General features: G+C 31.2%; 2 protein-coding genes across 2 annotated transcripts; both read right to left on the bottom strand.

The window, feature by feature from the left end:
* Nucleotides 1-3,332: 3,332 nt before the first annotated feature.
* Nucleotides 3,333-3,986, bottom strand: LOC105797929 (agamous-like MADS-box protein AGL61). The gene has a single exon (XM_012627798.2). The coding sequence runs from the start codon at nucleotides 3,984-3,986 to the stop codon at nucleotides 3,333-3,335; it is 654 nt and encodes a 217-aa protein (XP_012483252.1).
* Nucleotides 3,987-5,972: 1,986 nt separating this feature from the next.
* Nucleotides 5,973-8,781, bottom strand: LOC105799397 (uncharacterized). The gene is made up of 5 exons (XM_012629925.2): nucleotides 8,119-8,781; nucleotides 7,225-7,542; nucleotides 7,033-7,149; nucleotides 6,713-6,934; nucleotides 5,973-6,621 (listed from the first exon to the last, which is right to left on the bottom strand). The coding sequence occupies exons 1-5, from the start codon at nucleotides 8,587-8,589 to the stop codon at nucleotides 6,250-6,252; spliced, it is 1,500 nt and encodes a 499-aa protein (XP_012485379.1). The 5' UTR covers nucleotides 8,590-8,781; the 3' UTR covers nucleotides 5,973-6,249.
* Between the last annotated feature and the right edge of the window lie 14,336 nt (nucleotides 8,782-23,117).

Below are 23,117 nucleotides of genomic sequence, written 5' to 3' on the forward strand. Positions count from 1 at the left end.
TTCTGGACATAATTGCAATTACTAGAGCCTAATTGTATATGTCTGAGTGGTCCCTCCACTGCTCCATAAAAGCTTGATCGGACTACATTTGAATTAGAAGTAAATTCTACGACTTTAGAAACAATTTAATTGATTTGATTTATTCGATGTTAAATTAAATTGGGTGGTCATAAGAATTGTTCAACTAAAAAATTTGATTAAAGAATTTTTTTGAAAAATTAATTTTGATAAAATAAAATTAAATTAATTAAAATTAATATGATATTTTTGGAAATCAATTTTCAAGTAAGACAATTGGCGCAATGGGTAATTAAATTTGAAAATTACACCTAATATCATAAATTGGGCTCGAGAGCCCAAAACAGAGATTAATACCCAAAAATTAGTTGAACCGGGCCGAGTATGTGAAACTAGACTGACAATCCAACCAGTGGCTGGACTGGACAGATCAAGTCGTCAATGGTCCGGACTGAACCAATAGAAACTGAACCAGCTTGGGGTGTCAGCAGCTGCGACGGTGGCATTCCGATGGTCAAAAAATGGTCGGCGAAGGTGGGTATTCAGTGATTGAGCAGTGGAAGAATTACACTATTACTAGGGCTCTACCAGAGAATTTTATTTCTGATTAACTATTTCAAAATAATATTATTTTAATAGATTTAATATTAAATTTAATTTAATACTTATCTTAATAGTATTTTATTAAATTTAATATTAAAGGATTAAGTTTAATAATAGTTGAACTTTCTAAACTCTTCCTATATAAAGAGAGTCTTGGGTCATTATTTTTCATACTTGGGTTCAAGAGAAAGTTGTAGAGAGAAATTTTTCTAAAGAAATTATTTTTTTATTATAACTTGACCCAAAAGTTTAGAGAAATTAAAAAATTATCTCACTGGTAATTTTGGTGAAAAAATTTCTAATTCAAAACGAGCTCACTCTGTAGATGTGAGCTTGAGGATAGCGGAGAAGACTACTCGGTCGAAGCGTTCGTTCTAAATAAATCGAAAAGGTACAATTTTGATTAAATTTTTATTATTTTAGATATCACAACCAAGTTCTTGTTTTGGAAAAAAAATTAAAACTCTAGTTTTTTCCTAAATTTGCTTTCCGCTGCGTTTTTCAAACTTGATTTTCCAACATCCGACGCAACTGAAAAAGGGCTGTTACACCATTACGACTCACAAAACATAATGAAACATTATAAAGATTTAGTTGAGTTGAATTGTGAGATATGGGTCCTATTGACACACCTGGTTCAATTCGAAACCTAATTGTCACTAGACTTGTTGCTTGTTCTCCGCCTTCACCTTTCTTTCAACCCTTGACATTCTAGTCTCATATTAGCCCTCGTTCAATTAACCGAGTATAAAAGCAATATTAATTTCTCATCTCCAAATATATAAAGTATTCAAATTAAACATATTAAACACATTTTTCAATTAGGTATTTTATAATTCTAATGTCCGAAATTCTTGTATTTTACAATTTACTCGATCGAATCTAAATTCAACTTCAGATGCACAATCTAAAAACCTCAAACTATTAACATACAATGTTTTCCTTGAAAGTTTTCATTCTCTCTCCTCACAAACCTAAAGCATTCAGTAATGGTTTTTAACCAGAATTTTAACAATACAAATATTCAATGGTTGAGCTATGCTTATCTAATATCTTAGACTAATAATTTAACCAAAAAAAAAACAAAAAAAAAGTCTCAAATGCATAAACCATGCCATGCAATACCATACCAAAATCAACAAACTTAATTACTCCGTATTACTCTATGCTCCCCTTATTTGTTTACCTCAAGTTTATTCAAGGGGATGGGATGTTACCTTTTCAATAACAAGGATTGTAGCTCATTAAACAACAAGCATCTTTTCCATGAAATGGACTATGTTCGATCTTCGAAATATCTTTAATATCATTAAAATGTGTTGCAATCTCATGTTACATTCCTACTTCATTTGACTCAACTAGCTTTTTGGTCTAACTTACTTCCTCCTCCAATCAGCTCCTTAACTCCTTTGTTCACTTTACCCCTAAGTCGTTACTCGTGATCATAACACCCTTTGATTCCCCTCTTTCTTTCTTCCTTCCTTCTATCCATCTCATCAATTTTGCACTTTTTACTTTTATCTCAATTCTTTTTTATTTTAAAATTTTAATTGATTGAGTCTTGACTCGATTGGCATGGACATTGTTGCCAATACATGAGGATGTGAGTTCAAATTATGGATTACGGAGGGGCTATTGGTAGTTGTAGGTATTATGTCAGGAAAAGCAATATAATCAAAACCTAATGAGATTGTTAAAAAAAGTTTTTTAAAACTTTTAAAGTAAAATAAAATTTTATACATGTAATATTTTAATTGAGTTATTAAACATATAGTTTTTCTAAATATTTAATTGGCTCTTGAAAAATTTATTGGATAAAATCAAAATAAATTAAGCATTGAAATTTATTTATTTTTATGAGAAAGAGTTGTTAAAATTTGAATCCGAAACCTGGTGTCAACAAAGATTTAAGTAATACAAGCCATCTACCATTAGATCTAAGGATGAAGTAGGAAATTTCTTGAATAGGGGCATAATTAAATTAAAAATTTTGAAGGGAATAAACTTCAATTTTATTATTGTATTACATTATAATTTTGAAATTTTGAAAGGATTTAAGTACAATTTTACTATTCTAGGCGCCAAGTTCTTGGCTTTCACGAGTTTTCTTTCATATCTAATGCCTTTAGATTAGCATTATAAGAAATTAATGCATTATATACGTTTGATTTTTCATTAAATGTGTTGTATAAAATTCCTTATTAATCTTTAATGTATTTCTTGTAAATTATAAATAAATACCGATCAACTTTTATTTAATTCATCTTTTAGAAGCGAAGAAGAAAGCAAGGGACTTTTCGCCTCCTTACGCATTAATATATTATTTAATACTTGAATTTAATTTTAATATTAATTAAATATTTGAGGTTTTTGTCTTTAAGTTTGATTTTAATAATCAATTTGGTACTCTGATCAAATGGCATCATGTGACTTAATGAATATTTGAAGCGTATACGCTAATAAAAATATATATGTACTTAATTTGGACAAAAAAATCTAGTACCGAATTGGACATTGAAATCAAACTCAAGTAAAAAATACTCAGGTACCAACTAAAACATTGAAGCTAAATTCTAGTACCAAAAGGTATTTTTAATATTCTTTTTGCTAGAAATGGTAAAAATCTATCTTACTCCCACCAAAGATTTTTAATAGAAATTTTTTATTCCCACACTTTGAACATAAAATATTTTACTCTGGTTGCCACAAACTCAAAAATCAAAATACAGGTCCGGACCAAATTTATGCATTTGAGTAAAACTAGAAGAAGCATTCGTTTCATTTCCTTGAGTGCCAAAATTACTAATTCCTACACCATTTGGCTTCAAAAATGGCCAGCCATTGCTGCACTCAACCGCAGCCTGCATCAGGTTGGCTTGTTTCCCCACATTCCTCTTCAGCTCCTCCAGCGCATTTCTCAACTGTTGAAGCTCACTCAACCCGAGTTCATGGATGGGGGCTTCCCACCAGCATTGCCTTCGACCAGCTTCCCTTACTTCATCAAGTGCTTGGCCCTTCCTTTTCTCACCTTCCAACATCTCAAGAAGATTAGTTATTTGTGCATTAAGCTCAGGGATGTTAGCATTTGGATGAGCTTCGACAATGTCATAATGCACGCTGGAAGTGTTTCGAGTGAGAAACCGATGGACGGCGGAGTCGACATTAGGGTGGCCAAAAGAGAAGACCTTGCCTGCAGGGGAGAACACTATGATTGCGATATCAACTCCACAAAGGGTGCAGAGTTCACTAGCCTTTTTAAAAAGCCCCGCACGGCGTTTAGAGAAGGTTACTTGAAGATTATTTTTCTTTGCTATCTTTTTCATGGTGATCTTTTGGCGACCCTGGATTGCATTCTTCTGCACCATTTCGGAAAAGAGTATTAAACAAAAATCAAAGAAAAATATATGTAAAAAATGAAAACACTGAATTGAAGTTGTTTAGGTTTGCGAGAAATGTATGGGATATTTATAGAGTTGTTCCATTTATTTCTTGAATTAAATCCAAGATTTGCAAGTTATCTGAAATTCGATTTTAGCTAGTCTTGAAGTAGAATTACAATGAAAAGCAATTATGTATTTGGTTGGCAAATGCTTTTGCAGCAAAATCTTAAGCATTTTTCATTATCATTTGTTCCCCCAACAATGACATGATCACAATCAAGACTTTAATTATCCGAAACCCCCTTTTTAAATGAATCCATTAATTGAGAAAAGGATGATATTTATAGATTTATTACCATCAAAGTAAACTCTTGATTTGCTTTTAATCCCAGATCTTGGGAGTTAATCAAAATCCTGGCTTTCATTTGGACCTAATAACCTGTATATTGGTTGGCAGTGTGAGAGAGCTGAGGAAGTTAACAGTTGAGAGGCAGAGCTCCTTTTTTATTTATTGATCATAATTAGCCTTTAACAATATCATTAGGAAACCCTTTAATATAATAGATGGGAGATCTATTACATCAGTTTTCATCCAAATAGTAATCTAATACACTTTTTTCATTAAAACCTTTTTTTTTTTTTTTGGCAATTCAACATTGGTTTATCTTTCACATTTTCAACTACCCAAGAGGCGCCACCCTAATCCAAATCCCTTCCTAGCAATTATTTGGAGTAGTGTTGTGTTTAGGAACCAAGGTGCATATGGTTTTGTAGATCATTTACTTTTGTTAAAATGAAATTATTAAATATCCGTGAAAAGTATAACTTATTCTAATTACAAAAGAGCATTTATGTAATTTTCTAATCGAATTAGTGACCGTGACACTAACTTAGCAAAACTCTTAAATAATAGCATAGACATTCCTCTTTTCTTATAAAATTATTATTATCATTATTATACCAAATGTTTGAATTTGCTTTCAATAATAAGGCTGAAACCAGCATCTTTTGAAGAAGTGAGCATATATTACATAAAACTACTGCATTTGGGTAGGGGTACAGTACATTTCTCTTACCAATTACATATCCTAATGGCTAATACTTTGTAAGTCGGGCAAAGCCAAAAAAAAGGTAGGCTGGACTTTCACCCTTTTAATTAATAATTTAATTTAACGCAAAATATTTAATTTCAGTTCTTCAAAATATTATAGTTTCCTTTTCCAAATAAAATGTTATCCTTTTACAATAGGTATAAAGTAATATCTCGTCTTTAATTTTGACAACATTTTTAAATTAGTTCTCTAAAGTTAGTGTAGCACAATCTCAAAGTGTCGAGATTAAAATTGAGAAAACTTCTAAATCTCAAAATTAATATGGATAAAAAATTTCATGAGCCAAAATTAAAAAAAATCTGAGAACTAAATCTTGCGTTATCAATAATCAATTTAACCTTTAAAATTTTGTTCTAGATTAATTAAACAAATAACTAAAATTTCTTGACCAACAATATTTAATCAAACATTTTAAGAAACATAATTGGATAGAGTAATACTATAAACATTCGGGAAATAAAATTTTAACCTCTTGACTTAGTGACAAGAATATTTGTGTTGTGGCATGAAAGTTTGGGTTCAATTCTTGGCATTTTCACTTTTATCCTCAATTATAAAAAAATATTGAAGTAAAAGGTAAAAGTATCGTGGAGGCCCTTGTACTAGAAGTTTTTTTTTAATGTCCATTTTACTCTTTAATCTAATGTATAATAACTAATTTATTCAAAATAAAGGAGTCAAAATGCAATCTGACTCTTAATATAAGACTTCATCGTACTTTTATCAAGTAGGAATAAAATTATTGAATTTTGAAAAGAAAAAGTACAAGGGCTTTTTATATATATATATATATATATATATATATATATATATATATATATTTTGGCTCATATTTATTTGATCAAAGATGGGCTCACAGTAACAAGCAGAGGCAAAATTTTAACATTAACAAGATAGATGAGATATAATAATTTTGGGGAACCTCTTTACCATCTGCATACATCAAACTCAGTAGCCAGCTCAAGATTGTGCTGTTGCTAAAGTTAGTTAAGTTAGATCAGATTTACACCTTTTTGCATGCCCCCTTTTATCTCCGTCCCCATCATCAATGTCCTGCCCTTGATTCGTGTTTTGTCACAAGATCATGTAGCATTGAAACAGTGAACCTGGTGTTTTATATTCATGCTTCAGTTGGTCTATAATGAACGTTTCATTTCCTCTTTATGAAGGCTAAACAATGGCAAGGTTGCTTCACCAGACTGCTGCTGCTTCTTCAGGGTTGAGATATTACCAATATCTGTCAGGGGCCAGCGTCTGCATGTCTGGGGCTTTCGTCTTCCATCCTTGGGATTAGGATCGTCTTCCTTCAACCGACACACAAGCACTCTCTTCTCTGTTTCATTTTGTGCTTCTAATTGATTGATTGGTGATGCAATTTGGGGCCTCACTGATTTTCTATCTCTGCCTTGCCTCAATCTCTCCATTTCCTGACGAAGCACATATATTTGTGCCTCTAACTCCTTAGCTTTGGCTTCCGATGACACAGCTCTCTGTCTCCATTCTTTCACCTAATCAAACCAACCATTAAATTATTAAGTACATATATATATATATATATAGTTCCAGGGATTAAGTAGCTAACTATGAAATAAGTCTTACAGCAGATTGCAGGGATTGAATCTGACAGTCAGAATCAAGTGCTCGATCTTCCCAAAAATCACGAGATGCATGAAGTTCTTCCATCTCATCCCTTACCAGCCCCAACATGTCTTGCATCTGGGACCATTGTTCTGTCTCACCACGAATTTGCTCTACCACCCTCCCCACTATAGCCTTGCAATGTCCTGAACACACTCTTGTCTCATGCCCCATTTTCTCCTCCTGTATAACCCATTACAACTCTTTTGTTTCATTAAAATACAAAAACAAAAACGATTTTGCTTGTGTTGTTAAACACAGTGATGATCCAAGGAATTTACTTTGTTTGATTGCTGTAAAGATGATGAAGATGACAAATCAGAAGTGGAGAGCAGGGAACCATATTCCTCCTCCATGCTCTCTAGTAATCCATCCATCTTTCTTCTCAAACTCTCCACCTGCAAATTTGGTTTTTTAAGTGAAAAATTCCCCATCCAATAAATTAACAGATAAGAGTTTGATTATTGTCTTACATTGCGGTTATGATGATTTGAAGTAGAAGCAAAGCTGCCACTCCCTTCATTGCTGATTTTGATTGACAAGCTTGCTTCAGCCATCTCTCGGATCTCTTTCACACATATTTCTTCATCAGATAATCCTCCAAACCCAAATTTCTGTAGCTGCCTTTGGAGTAAACATACATGCTTATCAAAGTTACTGCATTTTTTAACCTCTAACTCTTTCACACCTGTTCTCTTTTGCAGTTTCTCTATTTTCTCCACCAAATCATTGATCTGCTCCTCCAACAACACCAAGTTCACATCCTTCCCTTCACAAATGTTCTTTCTTCCCTGTAAACCAATTCCCAAACGCAATGTCATTGAATTGCTTGCTGAACAGTAAAAACAAAGGAAACATTATTATTCAATGCCTCATCTTACTTTAAACAAGTCAAAAAGCCAAATTTAACACTGTACATTTAGTCACCAAGCAAATGAAGACAAGCAACAACAAAAAGAGCACACAGTATCAAACAAAAACAATAAATAAATATGTGATCTGGATAAGAAATCAACAGTGACATGCCTACATCTGACATTCTGAGGTTCAGGTTAATTAAACGCAAATGTCTGTTTTCAATAAGCATCTTTCGTCTTCCCCCACATTCTATCAACAGCACCAACCTAACAAAAAATCCCCCCTGAAATCCCAGAACTTGTACTAGACAAGTTTTTTGTCTCTTGAACTTAATTACAGTCAGCTTTCCCTAGTTCGTTCCACGTGATTAGAAATCTAAAGACCTAACTTTATTTCTTCTCCTAAACTGATAAATATTTTCTCGAGAACCAAACAGACAATGATGATGATGATGATGATGATGATGATAACGAAACACAGAGAAAAAAGAAGAGAGAAAAGAAACCAACAGAAAGTAAAATTTCAAGGGCAGATTTCAGGGTCCGCTCCATATGAACTCTCCTTCTCTCCATTTTCTTAATGGCAATCTTTCTTTCCATCCTCAACAAGTTACATTCCGCTCTCAACATCTCAGCTTGGAACCTCCATTTCTCTTCTTCAACAAAGACGACACTGTTATGAGTATTTGCTCTCTTCTCTTCCTCCTCCACTCTCCCTCTTCTCCTCTCCTCCTCACTCTCCCTTGGAGTCAGAAGCATCACTGGAACAGCCCCACTCGCAAAAGACCTCTCTTGATCAAACAATCTCTCCAGCACCCCTTTTCTGTCTTTCTGCCAAGTGGGTTGCTTCGAAGGACTGGGCTTTGGTGCTTTCCTTCTAGGGCGGCGTGGCAAATGAAGGATTCTTGGTGTTGGCTGCGCTGGAGGGTATTGCCATTTTGCTCTCCTTGTTATACTTGTTCCCATTGATGTCCTCTCCATGCAACAAAAACTCTTACTGCTTCTTCTTGCTTGGTTTTGAAACAGCTGAGCTCTCCTTTTACTATAAGTGGTGGCTTCAATGCCTTTACTGCCTACTCATATAATAACTCTTAAAGTTTTTTTTTTCTCGAGAGGTGATTTTGAAAATTTAAGAGCTTTTCTGTAATTGGGTACTCCGTTTTAGTTAGAGCCAGAGTTCTGTTAATGTGACTGTCTTCTTTATTTTGTCTGAAAACACAAATAAAAAAAAAAAAAACAGAAGCTGTTTTGTCCTTTTAAGAGGGTATTGGTTTTACATTAGGGAAAATGACAGTGTGGTATAGTAGACATAAATTTTTGGACTTTTTTAACAGAAATTTGTGTACCCTTTTACTAAATTTTTCAAAGTTGTATATTTAGCTAAAGTCATTTTAAGTAAATAATATCGAAAATATGTAAAACTAAATTCAAGTAATAATAGAAAGTAGATGGAAGAAATAAAATATAGGTGGGGTAGGAGAAAGAATTGATTATAACTTAGGGGGGTTTAGCAAAACAACCAAAAATAAAATATAATTAATGAGATTTAAAATTGAAATTGCAACGGTAAGTTTAGATTAGAGATAGGAAAACAAAACTGGTGTATGTTATAAGTTTGATTAGGTCTAGGTAATAATGACATGGAATATAAGATACAGACAAAAAAATGAAAAACCCAAACCCAAGACAAAGTAAAATGAAAACAAAACCATTTAAAAATCCCTTCTTCTTCTTCTTTTTAATTTTTATTAAATTCAAAAACGTATGCATGGTAGTGATATTGATGAAGGTGATCAACCTTAGGTTCAATAATTATGATCAAATTATTGGAGACATGTTAAAAAAAAAAAAAAAAGAGAGAGAGACAAAGAGAGCAGGCGTGCAACCTCGTTAAGAGGAAGGAACAGGAATTTTTCAAATGAAAGCTGTATGTTGTTTGTGTTTGTTGCTTCCTCTTTTGGTCCGGTGTTTGTGTTGATGTTCTTTTCTTTTTATGGGAATCTGAGTCTCTCTCTCCCTCACCCATTGGTACTTTCTTAATTTCTTTTCATTTTCTTAACCCAAACAAATCTAACCCTAATCCAGCCATTTTATTGCCAAGGCTACATGTGCTTTCAATTTTCAAATTCTTTTTTTTTTTTGCTTATTTAACTCAACTCCAACCATCTTTTATCATTCAAATTCAAATTTTATTATGTGTATTTATACATGTGACGATTCAAATTTTATTTTAGTTTTAAATCTCATCCCATATATGCTCTATTCGAATATATTTTAATTATTACTCAATTTATTTATACGCTGTATTTAAGTTTAGTTGTAGTTATACAAATGCATTAATTGTGTTATTATAATAGTTATATATAATGAGGAATTTTTTATTTTCTTTTGCTTATTTAAATTTCAAAATAAATGTTTAACTTGCACGCTAATTAAGCAAATTAATAGTAGCGTACCATGAATTCATGCATCAAAGTGAGTTTTCTATTTTAATATTTTGAACCAAATTGCATTTATTTTTAGATGATTTTAAAATTGAGTACCATTTTGTTTTAGTGACAATGGGGTAGATCTAACATTCATTTTCTTTTGATAGCTTATTTATTTGATTGGTTTTGTTTCTTTTAATATCACAACTACCTTCATTTTCTAAAACTTGTTTAACTTTAGAGATGTCTATAAAATATATATATATGTATAAACTCTATTTTCAATTTTATGTCGGTTGTTATGGAAGAATCGTAATCATTATGTTTTCTCTGAAGGCAACATTAGTATGCAAGATGTGTTGGATAATGGTTTGCCATGGGCAAGGGATTATGATACATCCAAGTCATTGGTGCTACAGTTGAGTCCTATGGTGACAATGTCTCGTTGGTCCCCACTAGAGAGTAGATGGTTCAAACTTAACACTGATGGGGCAATATCATTAACTAATCAACAGGTAGCAATTGGGGTTGTGTTTTAGAGATGCAGATGCGAACTAGATATGTGACTTTTCTATGAGAATGGGTAAGGATAATATTTTCAAAGTGGAAGGGAGAGCTGTGCTAGAGGGTTTGCATGTTGCATGGGGGAGAGGATTGCGGCAGGTTGAGGTCGAATGTGATAATGCACTTCTAGTTGAATCATTGTTGGTTGGTGGATATGTCAATAGCAAAATGGTGAAGCTACGTTTGATTCATGGTATCCTTAATCGTGAATGGAAGGTGCGCATTCGCCATGTTCCTAGATCCCATGGTTGCTGATCATATGACAAGACTTGCGGTTTCTAGTCTTCCAAGTCTAGTCGTTTTTTAAGAACCTCCAATTTCGGTTTTAGGACTTCTATTAGCTGATAAAAGGAGCTTTCATAGGTCCTAAGATGTCTTTTTTTTTTTTTTGTAATTGCTTTATGTTGTTATTTTGTACCCAAAAAAAATACATCTTTTCATAAAAGTATAATGTCAAATTTAACCCTTAATGTTTATATATTTTGTCAATTTGACCTACATTATTTTTTAGCAAAATTTGATCATCAACTTTTTAAAAAATCAAATTTGATCATTAACCTCTCAAAAGAGTAGAATTATTTTTTTAACAAAATATGAACTAAAACATTAAATTTTAAACATGATAGCTCGCATGGCCATCCAAATGTACTTCATGCTAATTTTTTCTAATTTTTAAATTTTTATTGGCATAACATATAAAATAAACAATATTATGTTAGTATGAAGTGCGTATGGACTACCACACTGATTATCACGTCAATATCGTTAAAAGTTAATGTTTTAGTCAACATCTTCGTTAAAAAAATTTATTTGACTCTTTTGAATGATTAATGGTCAAATTTAACTAAAATAATAATATTTAAATTCACAAAAATATAAAACGTTCCAAAAATATATTTGAAATGTGAAAAGAAATAAAAAATTCCATAAAAGTGATGACAATAAAATTTTAAAATGAAAGCTTGTAATTAAATACAAGTTGAAAAATTCAAAATATATTAAGGTGAGAATAGTACAGTATGAAGTCTCGAAATTTTGAATAGAAAAAAGATTTTTGTTTTTCCAAGTCTCAAACTTGATCAAGAGAGGTCCAAGTGGATACAGTGGGACTTGTTTTAGTATTTAATAAAAAAAGAATGGAAAAATCCAAGACGGAACCCGTCGTCTACTGCAAACAGAATCACAAATGAATTCAAAAAGATACTAGAGTTAGAGTAGAATAGTAAATGGTACAATAATGTAAAACGGAAGTCAGCTCACACAAAACAAGGCAGTGAGTGAGAACTGAACTCAGCTGACTCATACTGTCCTTTCCCACACTCAACACCCCCCCGTTCATTCCATACTCTTTTTTATATAATACAATCACGTACAAACTACACTATCAGTGATAGATGAACTTTGAGTTCAACTACAATCATTCCAAACGTACTACAATATCATGGAGATGAATTTTGAATTCTTATGGTATAATCTATAACTTATATTTGCTTTAAAATTAAATTGCTTTTTTTTGTATTATATATAAAATTAGATTTTGAAACCACCAAATCTTGATTCAATGTGACATGGTTATGCTTTGTGAAGTCAATGGTAGAGCCTCGGGGACTCTATAGAATGTGACATGAGAAGATTTTGACTAGATCCTAATGTAATCTAGTGGCGACCTACATGAAATCACATGAGAATCTTCAATTGGGCTAGCCCTTCTTTAGTCAGAGTGGCTGAATTGGCAAAGTTCTTATCCAAGGTGTTAGCAGGTGCAACACATTGTTGTTAGCAAGCCTGAAAAGACAAACTAAAAGCCTGAAAAAGTGAGCTTGTAAAGATGAAGCTTAAACATGCAAATGGCTTAAAAAGGCAAAAACATGATTTTGGAAAAAGAGAAATAATGTTTGCATAGTTTCTTACACTTAAAAAATTTTCAATATTACTTATTCTAAGACTGCTTACTAAAGAGTCGCTTGAGACACACGTGCAATATGTGCAATGTAACTAGTTCATTGCATCTCGCATTCATACAACTTTGCACTAATGAAGGTGCAACATGTCATAATCTTATAAGGGATTGGAACAATGAGTTAATGATGGTTTTTTTCATTTTTCATGTATTGATTGGCTTTGGTTCTCGTGTTCATTCAAACTTTTTAAGAACAATTCATAAACGACGGTTTCAACTTCCATCTACTTGGTAAAATATTTAATCACCACCACAATAAACTCATTCTACACTTTCACCATTAAAAAAGGATATAGAATACCTACTCTCTAAATTACAAAAGGCCAAGGATTCATAATCAATTAAAGAGGCTCAACTAACATGTGATGCATATTGGCTTTTTTTTTTTCAGAGATTACACGTGTAAACAAGTTCTACTATATCATTGGTTATGGTTGGCTATCAATACCCTACCTTAAGACCTTCTGGTCCATAGCTCTTGCTCTCATAAGATGACCGCAAATGCCTTCATAGACTTTACGAAAGAAGTAATTATTGCCATCTAACCCAAGGAGACTCAGTAGAAATATCTTTCAGACAATTGAAGTCTACTCTATTAAGATCAAGAGGACCTGTAGCCACTTGGGTGTGTAGAATCAGATTAGACCTCCACTCTGGCAAAGCATCATTGAGATTCTTCTTGGTATCCTCCTGAAATTTTTTGAAAGTTTCGTAATGGGATTGGCGAAGACTTTTTAACTCTGCTTTGTGACTTTCCTCTTGAGTCTTGAGCTTCTCCTCTAAGATAGACTTTTCATCATTCAAATGATTAACCTCCTCATTATACTGCTCACACTCAACTTGTGCATCCTTATATTTACCCTTCAAAGTTATGACTCGAGTATCAAGCCTCCCAATCAAATCAATAGACTCTTGATATTTTTGGCATAATTGGGCTAAAAAGTCCTCGCCATTTTTATAGTTTTTTCCAACTCTGCAATGATATCATTTTGACTCTTACTGGCATCTTCGAGAGCACTACCCCAAAGACTGTGTTCCACTGATAAAGCCTTGTGAACTCTTGTTATGAGTGAAAGAAGAAACCCTGGAGAATTTGTGGAAAGGTAAGAGGAAAAAGCCTCTATTATTTGTTGAGGCATTGAACTCTGTTGTTGTTGAAAAATGGTATCGAAGGAGATAAATGTTGGTACCGACTCCAAAAGGTCATGCCAAGAAAAGTTCCTTCTTGTTCCAATGGAGGGAGCATCTCGTGGTTGAGTGAAAAGGATAGTTGATTGAATTAAAGGAATTGCCTCAGTAGGATTCTCTGACAGTAAGGGATCAGAAATATGTATGGGAGAACTTATTTGTTGGACGGTCTCTTTAGGAAATAATAAACCTCAAGCAGAGCAAGAATTGGAGATGAGTAGGTAACTGCAGTGACAGGCTCTTTACTTGTTTTACGTCTTTTTAATGGAGGGCACTCACAGCTTTCGGACTCTTTAGTACTTTCTTCTAATCTGACCCTTTTCTTCGTTTTCTTTCCTGCTGTCATACTTGATGGAGTAATAGTAGTCATCCAACCAAATGGTCAAGCTAAATTACTATTTGAACTATATGGTCAAGCTTCAAAAGTAGAAGGCGCGGTGAAGTCATTCAACCACTTCATAGAATCATTAGACCGATAACCATTAGGCTTAAGTCTTGTAAGCAATATTGGAAAACATTTCTAACTGTAACAAGTTCCACCAAATCAAGCATGTGCCCTTTTCTTAACCATTTATATTAACTCTCAGCCAACTAAGAATCTATTGATTGAACTTGTGCACAAATATTTTCCTTGTGAATGGACCATCTTGTGGGAAAGTCAAACCTAGATTTGAATTTACAAATAACTCTTATAAACTTATCTTTCCTCTAATGAAGATTGGAGATGCTATTCTAAATTATGGGTTCATGGCCTGTATGAACACTGAAGTGAGCACTACCAGCAACAGTCTCGTCTTTTCATCTTCAATTGATAAAATTTTTGGAAAACCCCCCAACAGGGGTGGCTCATTTTGTTTACAACAATCAATGAAGAAAGCTACTAATGTCCACCAAGAAAGGGCTGATAGTTGCCTGGTGCAATGTCGTATTCTGTCAGCACGACACAAAAGAATGATTTGAGTGGCCAATGGAAATCGGCTTCCAACTGAATAAGAGGTATGATGAAAAGTAGGGGTCATTGAAAAGTGTAAGCAAAGTTCGGGTTTTGGATGCCCCAAACTCCCAAATATCGGTTCATTTCATCTTTGGTAGTGCCATAATTGAGCATTTCTGACTCTACCCGCAATGGTGTATCTCTGAGTTCTTGGGGTCCAAATGGAATGGGATTTCTAGGTGTAGTGTGTCTAACTTGGCCTCGACCCCTTCCTTTAGTTGTATTTTGAATCATTTTATGCAATGGTAATGCAATAAAAAAAGGAAATGAAAGAAAGAAGAAAAAATTACCTTTCGGAAAATCTAAAACTGAGGTGGAGAATGCAAAAAGGTTAAGTAGAAAAAAGGTTAGGGTTTCAATTAATTTTGCAAAAGTGACTGAAGAAGTGTTTGTGCATCTGTTTTATAGAAACAAACTTGTGCAAGAAGTTTATTTCGTGGAAACTGTTCAGGTTCTCCAATATATCATTGACATATCGTTGACTTGTGTAAGAATTTTCGTGGGTAATTACCAAATCCTAAATTCGCCCAGCTCATGGTATGCGCCTATCATGATCAGTTAGTTATTAGATATACTTGGAAATTTTCTCAAAGTTAGAAATTTCGAGGATAAAATTTTGTTAAGGGGAGAAGAGTTGTAACACCCCAGATCTGGTGGGTCCAAAGTTTCGACGTATAGCCGTAAATAGTCTGTCTGGCGTAGTGTTATCCGTCCAAAACATTATTTTGGCGTATATGTGTGGGCGTATAGTAACCGCCACAAGAGTGAGTAAGAATTTGATTTTTTGATATTCTGTCATGTATTAAAGAGAAGTTCGTGTTAAGAAATTAAGGATAAGTATAGGAGGAGTATTCGCCAAAAGTATAGTTCGCCTGTTTTGTATTGAATATATATGAAATTTGCATTGAAATTAATAAGCATAATAAACCTAATACGAACTTACCTAAACGAAGCAGCTACCAACAGCATAATAAGAACTACTCGACAACTTTTTCTTTCCTGCTGTTATCGACCGGTTGATACGTTTCTTGATCTATATATAATAATTTAGCTTAATTAATCAATTCAATACCTTAAAATATCTAAATTCGTGTATTTGACCCTTTAAGGACATTTTACATTATTACCCTGATCTTTTACCTCTTATTCAAATTAGTCCTTTAAACCGAACCTTACACATTTATCGCAATTAAACCAAAACTAAGCTAGTTGAATTCTCTCCTATACATTTACAGCCCATAATTATTGAAATTTCACAAAATTTCATGCTAAATTTATTATTTATTATTTTATCATTTTAGTCCCTAAACTTAAAACTAACCAAAATTCCTTTACAAAATAATCCTAACTAACAACCAAACTTATAAATCTTTCATTTAACTTCAAGAATATCAAAAATCATCAATTGCTAACATTAAAAGCTTTAACAGATTTACAAAATAGTCTTTGGATTAGTTAGATTAAGTTATATCGATCTCAAAAATATCAAAGTTACTAAAAATAGGCTTGAATTACATACCATGCAATTGAACTGAATCTTGGCCTAACTTGAGCTTTAGCTATGGTGTTTCTTTCTTTAATTTTCGGTGGGAATGAACTAAGGAAGATGATAATATGTTTATCTTTCTTTTGTTTATGTTTTATTTATTAATTTACTATTTTCCTTTAAAACTTAACTAAAATTTCATGAATAATTACACCTTAACCGTCCACTACAATGTTATAAGATTTAATTACCTTTTAAAACCCTCACTTCATGTTTTTATAACCATTAGGCACATATCAACTAATAGTGATTAACTTTTGCAGCTTTTATGATTTAGTCATTTTTACTTAATTATCTAAACGTTAAAATTACCTAATTGAATTTTAATACGACACTATAATAACTTTGTAAATATTAAATAAATAATATTTACTAACTCACTGGTCAGAATTGTGGTCCCAAAACTACTGTTTCTGACACCACTGAAAATGAGTTATTACAAATTTTAATACGACACTCTAATAACGTTGCAAATATTAAATAAATAATATTTACTAACTCATTGGTCTAAATTGTGGTCTCAAAATTACGGTTTCCGACTCTACTGAAATGGTTTGTTACAAATTTTTATACGACACTCTAATAATCTTGTAAATATTAAATAAATAATATTTACTAACTCACTGATCGAAATTGTAGTCCCAAAATAACTGTTTCTGACACCATTGAAAATGACCTGTTACAAATTAACAACACTTGAATCATCATTCCCATATAACTATCAACATTAGACTTCAAACATGGGTTTGCCATAACCAAAGGGCTTGATTTTGTATTCGATGCTAAAGCTGGGACATCCACAATCACGAGCTTGATAGTTTCCTTCCTAGAAGAGCTTGATATATCAAAATTTTAATATTATACAAATGCTTTAATTTTAATAATGATTAGGGATGTATTTTTGTTAATATAATATGTAAATTATCATAATAATTAATGTAATTTAAGGGCAAATAACCAATAAAAGTTCTTTTATTTTTAAAATTACCGAAATGGGCCAAGTTCTGAATTAATTACCGAAATGGACCATTTCCCCTTAAAACGCATCCACGTCAGCGCGTTGTCAAGGGATAAAGCAGGAAAACGATTCCTTGAGGAAGCGATTTGTCCACGTGGACAGAAAACGCATCCTTGAGGGAGCGCTTTGTGTCCACGTGGACAAAGTGCTCCCCGTTTTTTAGGATTTAGGGTTTTTTGCAATTAGAGTTAGGGTTTTAAGGTTTTTGAGTTTTTAAATTTTAGGGTTTTAAGGAAAAAATTAAATAAATAAATGGTTTAAGGTTTAGGGTTTCTTAATTAAATTAATTATAAATTTTAAAAAATTAGAAATTATTTATTAAGTCTAACTTTATTTAAATATAGTTAAATATTAATTACAATTATTATATTTTTCTCAATTTTGAATTTAAACTTCTACAATTTAAAATATATATTAAATATTAAAATATTAAAATTTATGTTAAATTCCATTAAATAAAGTTATTAATACTTATTTATAAATCATTCACTAACAATCAATAAAATATTTACCCATGATCTTAAGACCTTAATTAAGGAATTATTATCCCTAAAATATTCTATTATTAATATGATTGTATTATATTAAATTTCATGTTTTTTGCATATTATATTATATTAATATTTTTAATTTATTATAAATTTAAAATTACAGCAAAAGATAAATTTAATATATATATAAACTTTTAACTCTTTTTCGCTTTTAATAAAAAACTCTTTTCTATTTTAAAATTTGAAAATACAAAAATCATTATATATTTTATTTTTAATTTATTATTAAAATTATTTTAATAAATTTAATTTTACTAAAACTTTTAATTTTATTAGTTTATTTTTGGGCAAATAACCAATAAAAGCCCTTTATTTTTAAAATTACCGAAATGGGCGAGTTCAAATGGGTCGAGTTTAAAATATATAACGAATAACAACTAGTTTTATTTTATTTTTCCTTAAAAACTCTAAATATTAAACCCCAATCTAATTTTTTAAAATTTATAAAGTAACCCTAAACCCTAATTTATTTAATTTTTCCTTAAAACCCTAAACACTAAACCCTAATCTAATTTTTTAAATTTTATAATTAATTTACTCAAGTAACCCTAAACCCTAATTTATTTAATTTTTTCCTTAAAAGCATAAACACTAAACTCTAATCTAATTTTTAAAATTTATAATTAAGTTAATTAAGAAACCCTAAACCCTTATTTATTTAATTTTTCCTTAGAACCCTAAAATCTAAAAACTCAAAAACCCCAAAAACTTTAACTCTAATTACAAAAAACCCTAAATCCTAAAAAACGGGAAAAGGAAGCACTTTGTTCACGTGGACAAAGCACTTCCTTAAGGAAGCGTTTTCCTGCTTTATCCCTTAACAACGCGCTAACGTGGACGCGTTTTAGGGGGAAATGGTCCATTTCGGTAATTAATTCAGAACCTGGCCCATTTCAGTAATTTTAAAAATAAAAGGGCTTTTATTGGTTATTTACCCGTAATTTAATTATGTTTATTATTTATTATTTTAAATAATATTACTTTACATTACTTATATTAAATAAAAGTATATTGTTTAATAAATTACAAATTTTAAATACATAAAATCACACTCGTTATGTGATGTTAGGAACTAATCTATTTTATATAAAAGGCATTGATCTCAGATGTATAATTGAATTAAAATATATTGTAAAAATGGAATAAAATATAAGTTTAAACTAAAATATAATTTACTTTTATAGCCTCGAAGAATTAAATTTTTATTGATAAACATTCAAAATTTCAAACAGAATATAAAAGGTAAATGTAGAGGTTAATGAAATTTACCTTTCCATTTAATTGAATATGATAAAGTTGATTACTTACCCTTTTCCTATCTTAATTTAATACTTTAGGCTTTCTCTTTATGGGAATAAAAACGTGAGAGAAAGATTTGAAAATAATATTATTATTAATAATTTCATTATAGATTCTAGTCACATATGTTTTTTTTTTATACAATGTTTAGAATTACCTATAGCCCCTCAATAGGAGGATAATATGCTTCAACGACTCGAACCCATGTCCTCTTATACTGGCACCAATACCTATGTCAATCGAGCTAAAACTCAATTAGTATTACTCAAGTTTTTAATGTTTTTCAACATCCAAAACTGGAGTAACTCGTGGCTAAATTGGGTTAGGTTAGGTTGGGATGTATTTTGAAAAAAAAGGTTTTTACCTAAATTTTGCTTGAGTGGACCTATAAAATTTTGAAATAATAAAATAATATTTTATACTAATTTAATTTGGAATTGAATTTATAAAAAGAAATTTCAAACCATCAACCTACATGAGCCAAACAAATGGTTTCACTTTAACCTATGTTTTTTTCCCGTGGTTTTATGTATTTATTTTTCAATTTATTAAATAATATGATTTTATTTAATATAATTAATATCAAATAATATTATTCAATATTAGAATACATCATGTATTTTGAAATTACAATAATAATAAAAGTGCAAACAATAATTTAACTCTTAACTAAAAAAACTATCGGCTGTTTAAAAATTTATTAAATTTAATTATTTTCTTGTTCGCATAAAAAAGTTTAACGAGAAAAGTGATAACAAAATCATAGTTTAGATACTATTTCCAACCACAAAAATTTAGATACCAAAATGAGAAAAACATTATATTTTAGGAATCAAATTTCCATTAAACCCCAAAATAAGATTTAAATTTTTCAATAAAATTAAATATAATTATAATACCAATGAAATAGTATAATGAATAATAACTTTAATTTGGTTTAATACATAATTTTGTACACGAGTTTGACAATTTTTAATATGGTATTTGTGTACACGAAAATCTAATTGAGTTTTAGAGTTAATTTGATGAAAATTAATCATGATTAGCTAATAATAGTAGCAATTGACTTTCATCAAATTAACCCTAAAGCTTGAATTAAATCGCATCCGTCACACAAGATTTGACAAATTAAATAAATTCGAAGTAACAATAAATTTATTCTATTAACAAGATCATGAAATTTTAAATATAATAATATTAGCAATTAACTTTCATTAAATCAACCCTAAAACTTGGATTAAACACTAAAAAAGTTAACACCATTGTCTTTTAGTACCAAAAAATAAATAATTTTTGTGAAATATAGAAAATATAGGAATGAAAGGAAGTGTTTAAAAAATGGATAGACAGAGTAGAAGGACAAATTTGGCGTTTAATGTAGAAGGACCCTTCTCCCTCCATTTCAAATTTTTTTTTTCTTTTTAATTAGTACAATAATGGTGAAAAGGGCGGGGCCAGCCAGGTCAGATCACACAAAACAAGGCAATTTGTGAATTTCATCTGTTTGCCAACTGACTCACTGACCATTTCTCACTTTTGACAGTGACAAAGTCCTTTACTTCAGTCGGAACACAGATATGGTATGAATATGATTAACAATTAAAGAAAGTATGTTCATTATTCTACCATTATTTTTAAATTTTATGTTACTCATTTTCTAATTACACCTATATCAATTAAATCCCTTAATTTAATTCTTATATTCTTAACTTTAAAATGAAAATCTTAAATAATTAGAATATTTCCATATAAATTTTAAAACTAAAATTAAAAATAAAATAAATCGAAAAGAAATAAAAGATCATACGATAAAAGTTTTATAACCTCAAAAATAAGGTTTTAAAACATCTATTTTTACAATATTTATTTAAAATTACGTGACATAAACTATGATATTATTTAACAATTTTAATAATGTAAGGACCTAATTGATATAACTGATGTAATTAGAACGATTTAAAGTTTAGGAACCAATCTAGAATAAATGTCATAGTTTAGGATGTTTTAAAACATGTTAATCAATTGTAAGCATGTATGTAACTTAACTTGCAATTGTTAGTTCCACTTACATGGGTCATATGCAACTCCAATTGCAACTTAACTTGAAATTGGCAAACCAATGAAACTTATCATATTTGGTTGACATCTTTTGATTTAAACTACTGAGCTTTTATTATCACATCTTTGAGGATTTTTAATAGCAACTTGTTGAGGGTAAAACATGGAAAATCAAGTTAAATAAAGACATTATAAAAATTTCAATGTGACCTAAGTTTTCATATTGGAAGTTTATATCGAGAAGATCTATGTCACTTTGTACAAGCCCAAGTTTACCCGGGGCCCAAAACCCACACAAAAAAGCCCAATAACCCGAGGCCCAACTAACTAAACACTAGCCCAGTGCACCTAAACAAACCCGTATAGCCCAATAACCTAACCCAAGCCCAACTACCCTAAACCCTGACATTTTCAGAAACTAAAAACAGTAACCCTAACCCTAGGTGCGCCGCACCTAGGGTCGGCCACTTACCCTAGCTGCCGCCTCACATGCCTCTGTCAGCCACCAACTCTGCCACCGGCCACCAACCACCTGCAAAATAGAAGAGAGGCCTTTTTACCTTTTCGCTGTCGCCGGAGTGCTCGGGGTTAGAGGGCTGCATCGGAGAAAAAAGGGGAACTTTTGGACTCCCGTCGTAGTGAAGCAGCAGCAAGATGACATCGTGACCGTGGTGGTACTGGTGGCTCTCACTGCACCTTGGCCGGATTTTTAGGGAGGGGGAGAGGATTTGAGAGAGTTTTTGAGACTTTTTTTTTAAGGAAGGAAGAAAATGAATATTCTACAAAAAAGTTGGTTTAAATAGGGAAGCAAAACGGCGCCGTTTTGCTCAGCCCTTCAAAACGCCAAAACGGCGTCGTTTTGGTGAGGCCGACCCGACTTCAACCCGACCCGCCTGACAGATCCGCGTGTTTTTACAGAAGGGCTAATTGCATCTTCAGCCCTTCCGCTTTTAAATAGTGTTGCAATCAAGTTTCTTTGTTTTTTTAAATTTTACCCCGTTATTTTTCTTGCAATTTCGGTTTAGTCCTTATTTGAACAACGCCGTTTTGGAGGGAAAGAGAAAATTACCCTTTCAGTCCCTCCATGTTATTCGCACGTTTATAATAGTCCTCCCCTTTTATTTATTTATAGATTTGGCCCCGAATTTTGTTTTAAAATCCAATTTAGCCTTTTTTTTTATTTTAGTTATATTATTATTATTATTATTTATTAGATTTCATTTTCCTTTTATTTATTCATTATTATTATATTATTATATAAATTAGTTTTGTATTCCTTTTATATTTTATATTTATTTGTCTATTTCTTTAAATTATATATATATTTATCTTATTATATCATTTTATTATTTATTATTTACTTCTAGCTTTTTATACTTTCAAATTATTATTATTATTATTGCTATTATTATTATTTACTCATTTATATCTTTTTATTTCAAACTTTGTTATATATATATATACATACTTACCTATATTTTTATACTTCTATATATACGCATATATTCTTCTTATTTTTATAATTGTATGTATACATATATATACATATATGTATTTCCTTTATGATTTCGTTGTTTCATGAGTGTTTACTTTTTATTTATTTATGCCTATTATTATTCAAATAGTTTATCTGCTTATTCTCTTGCATGATTAATTCGTCTTTTATCTTTTATTTACTGATGTTCGCACTATTTACGCTTGTATCATCGTATTTATTATTGTTTGTTATGCATATTAACACCATACATCAAAAGGAAAATTTTTCTAAATAAGGCAATATTTTACGTTTAGAAAATCGAGAAAATGTGCCCTAATGTGCTGGGTTTCGATTTTTTCGTTCAACCAAATAGCCAAATATCCTTTTAAAATTTCAAAGTAAGGCAATGTTTTGCGTTTGGAAAT

Source organism: Gossypium raimondii, chromosome 9, assembly GCF_025698545.1.
Source record: "Gossypium raimondii isolate GPD5lz chromosome 9, ASM2569854v1, whole genome shotgun sequence".
NCBI classification, from domain to species: domain Eukaryota; kingdom Viridiplantae; phylum Streptophyta; class Magnoliopsida; order Malvales; family Malvaceae; genus Gossypium; species Gossypium raimondii.

Coding starts and splice junctions, on each gene's coding strand:
- LOC105797929 (XM_012627798.2), bottom strand. CDS start 3,986: ATGGTGCAGAAGAATGCAATCCAGGGTCGCCAAAAGATCACCATGAAA.
- LOC105799397 (XM_012629925.2), bottom strand. CDS start 8,589: ATGGAGAGGACATCAATGGGAACAAGTATAACAAGGAGAGCAAAATGG. Junction 7,543..8,118: donor CCCTTGAAATTTTACTTTCT/GTTGGTTTCTTT, acceptor ATTGGTTTACAG/GGAAGAAAGAACATTTGTGA. Junction 7,150..7,224: donor CAAATCATCATAACCGCAAT/GTAAGACAATAA, acceptor CCAAATTTGCAG/GTGGAGAGTTTGAGAAGAAA.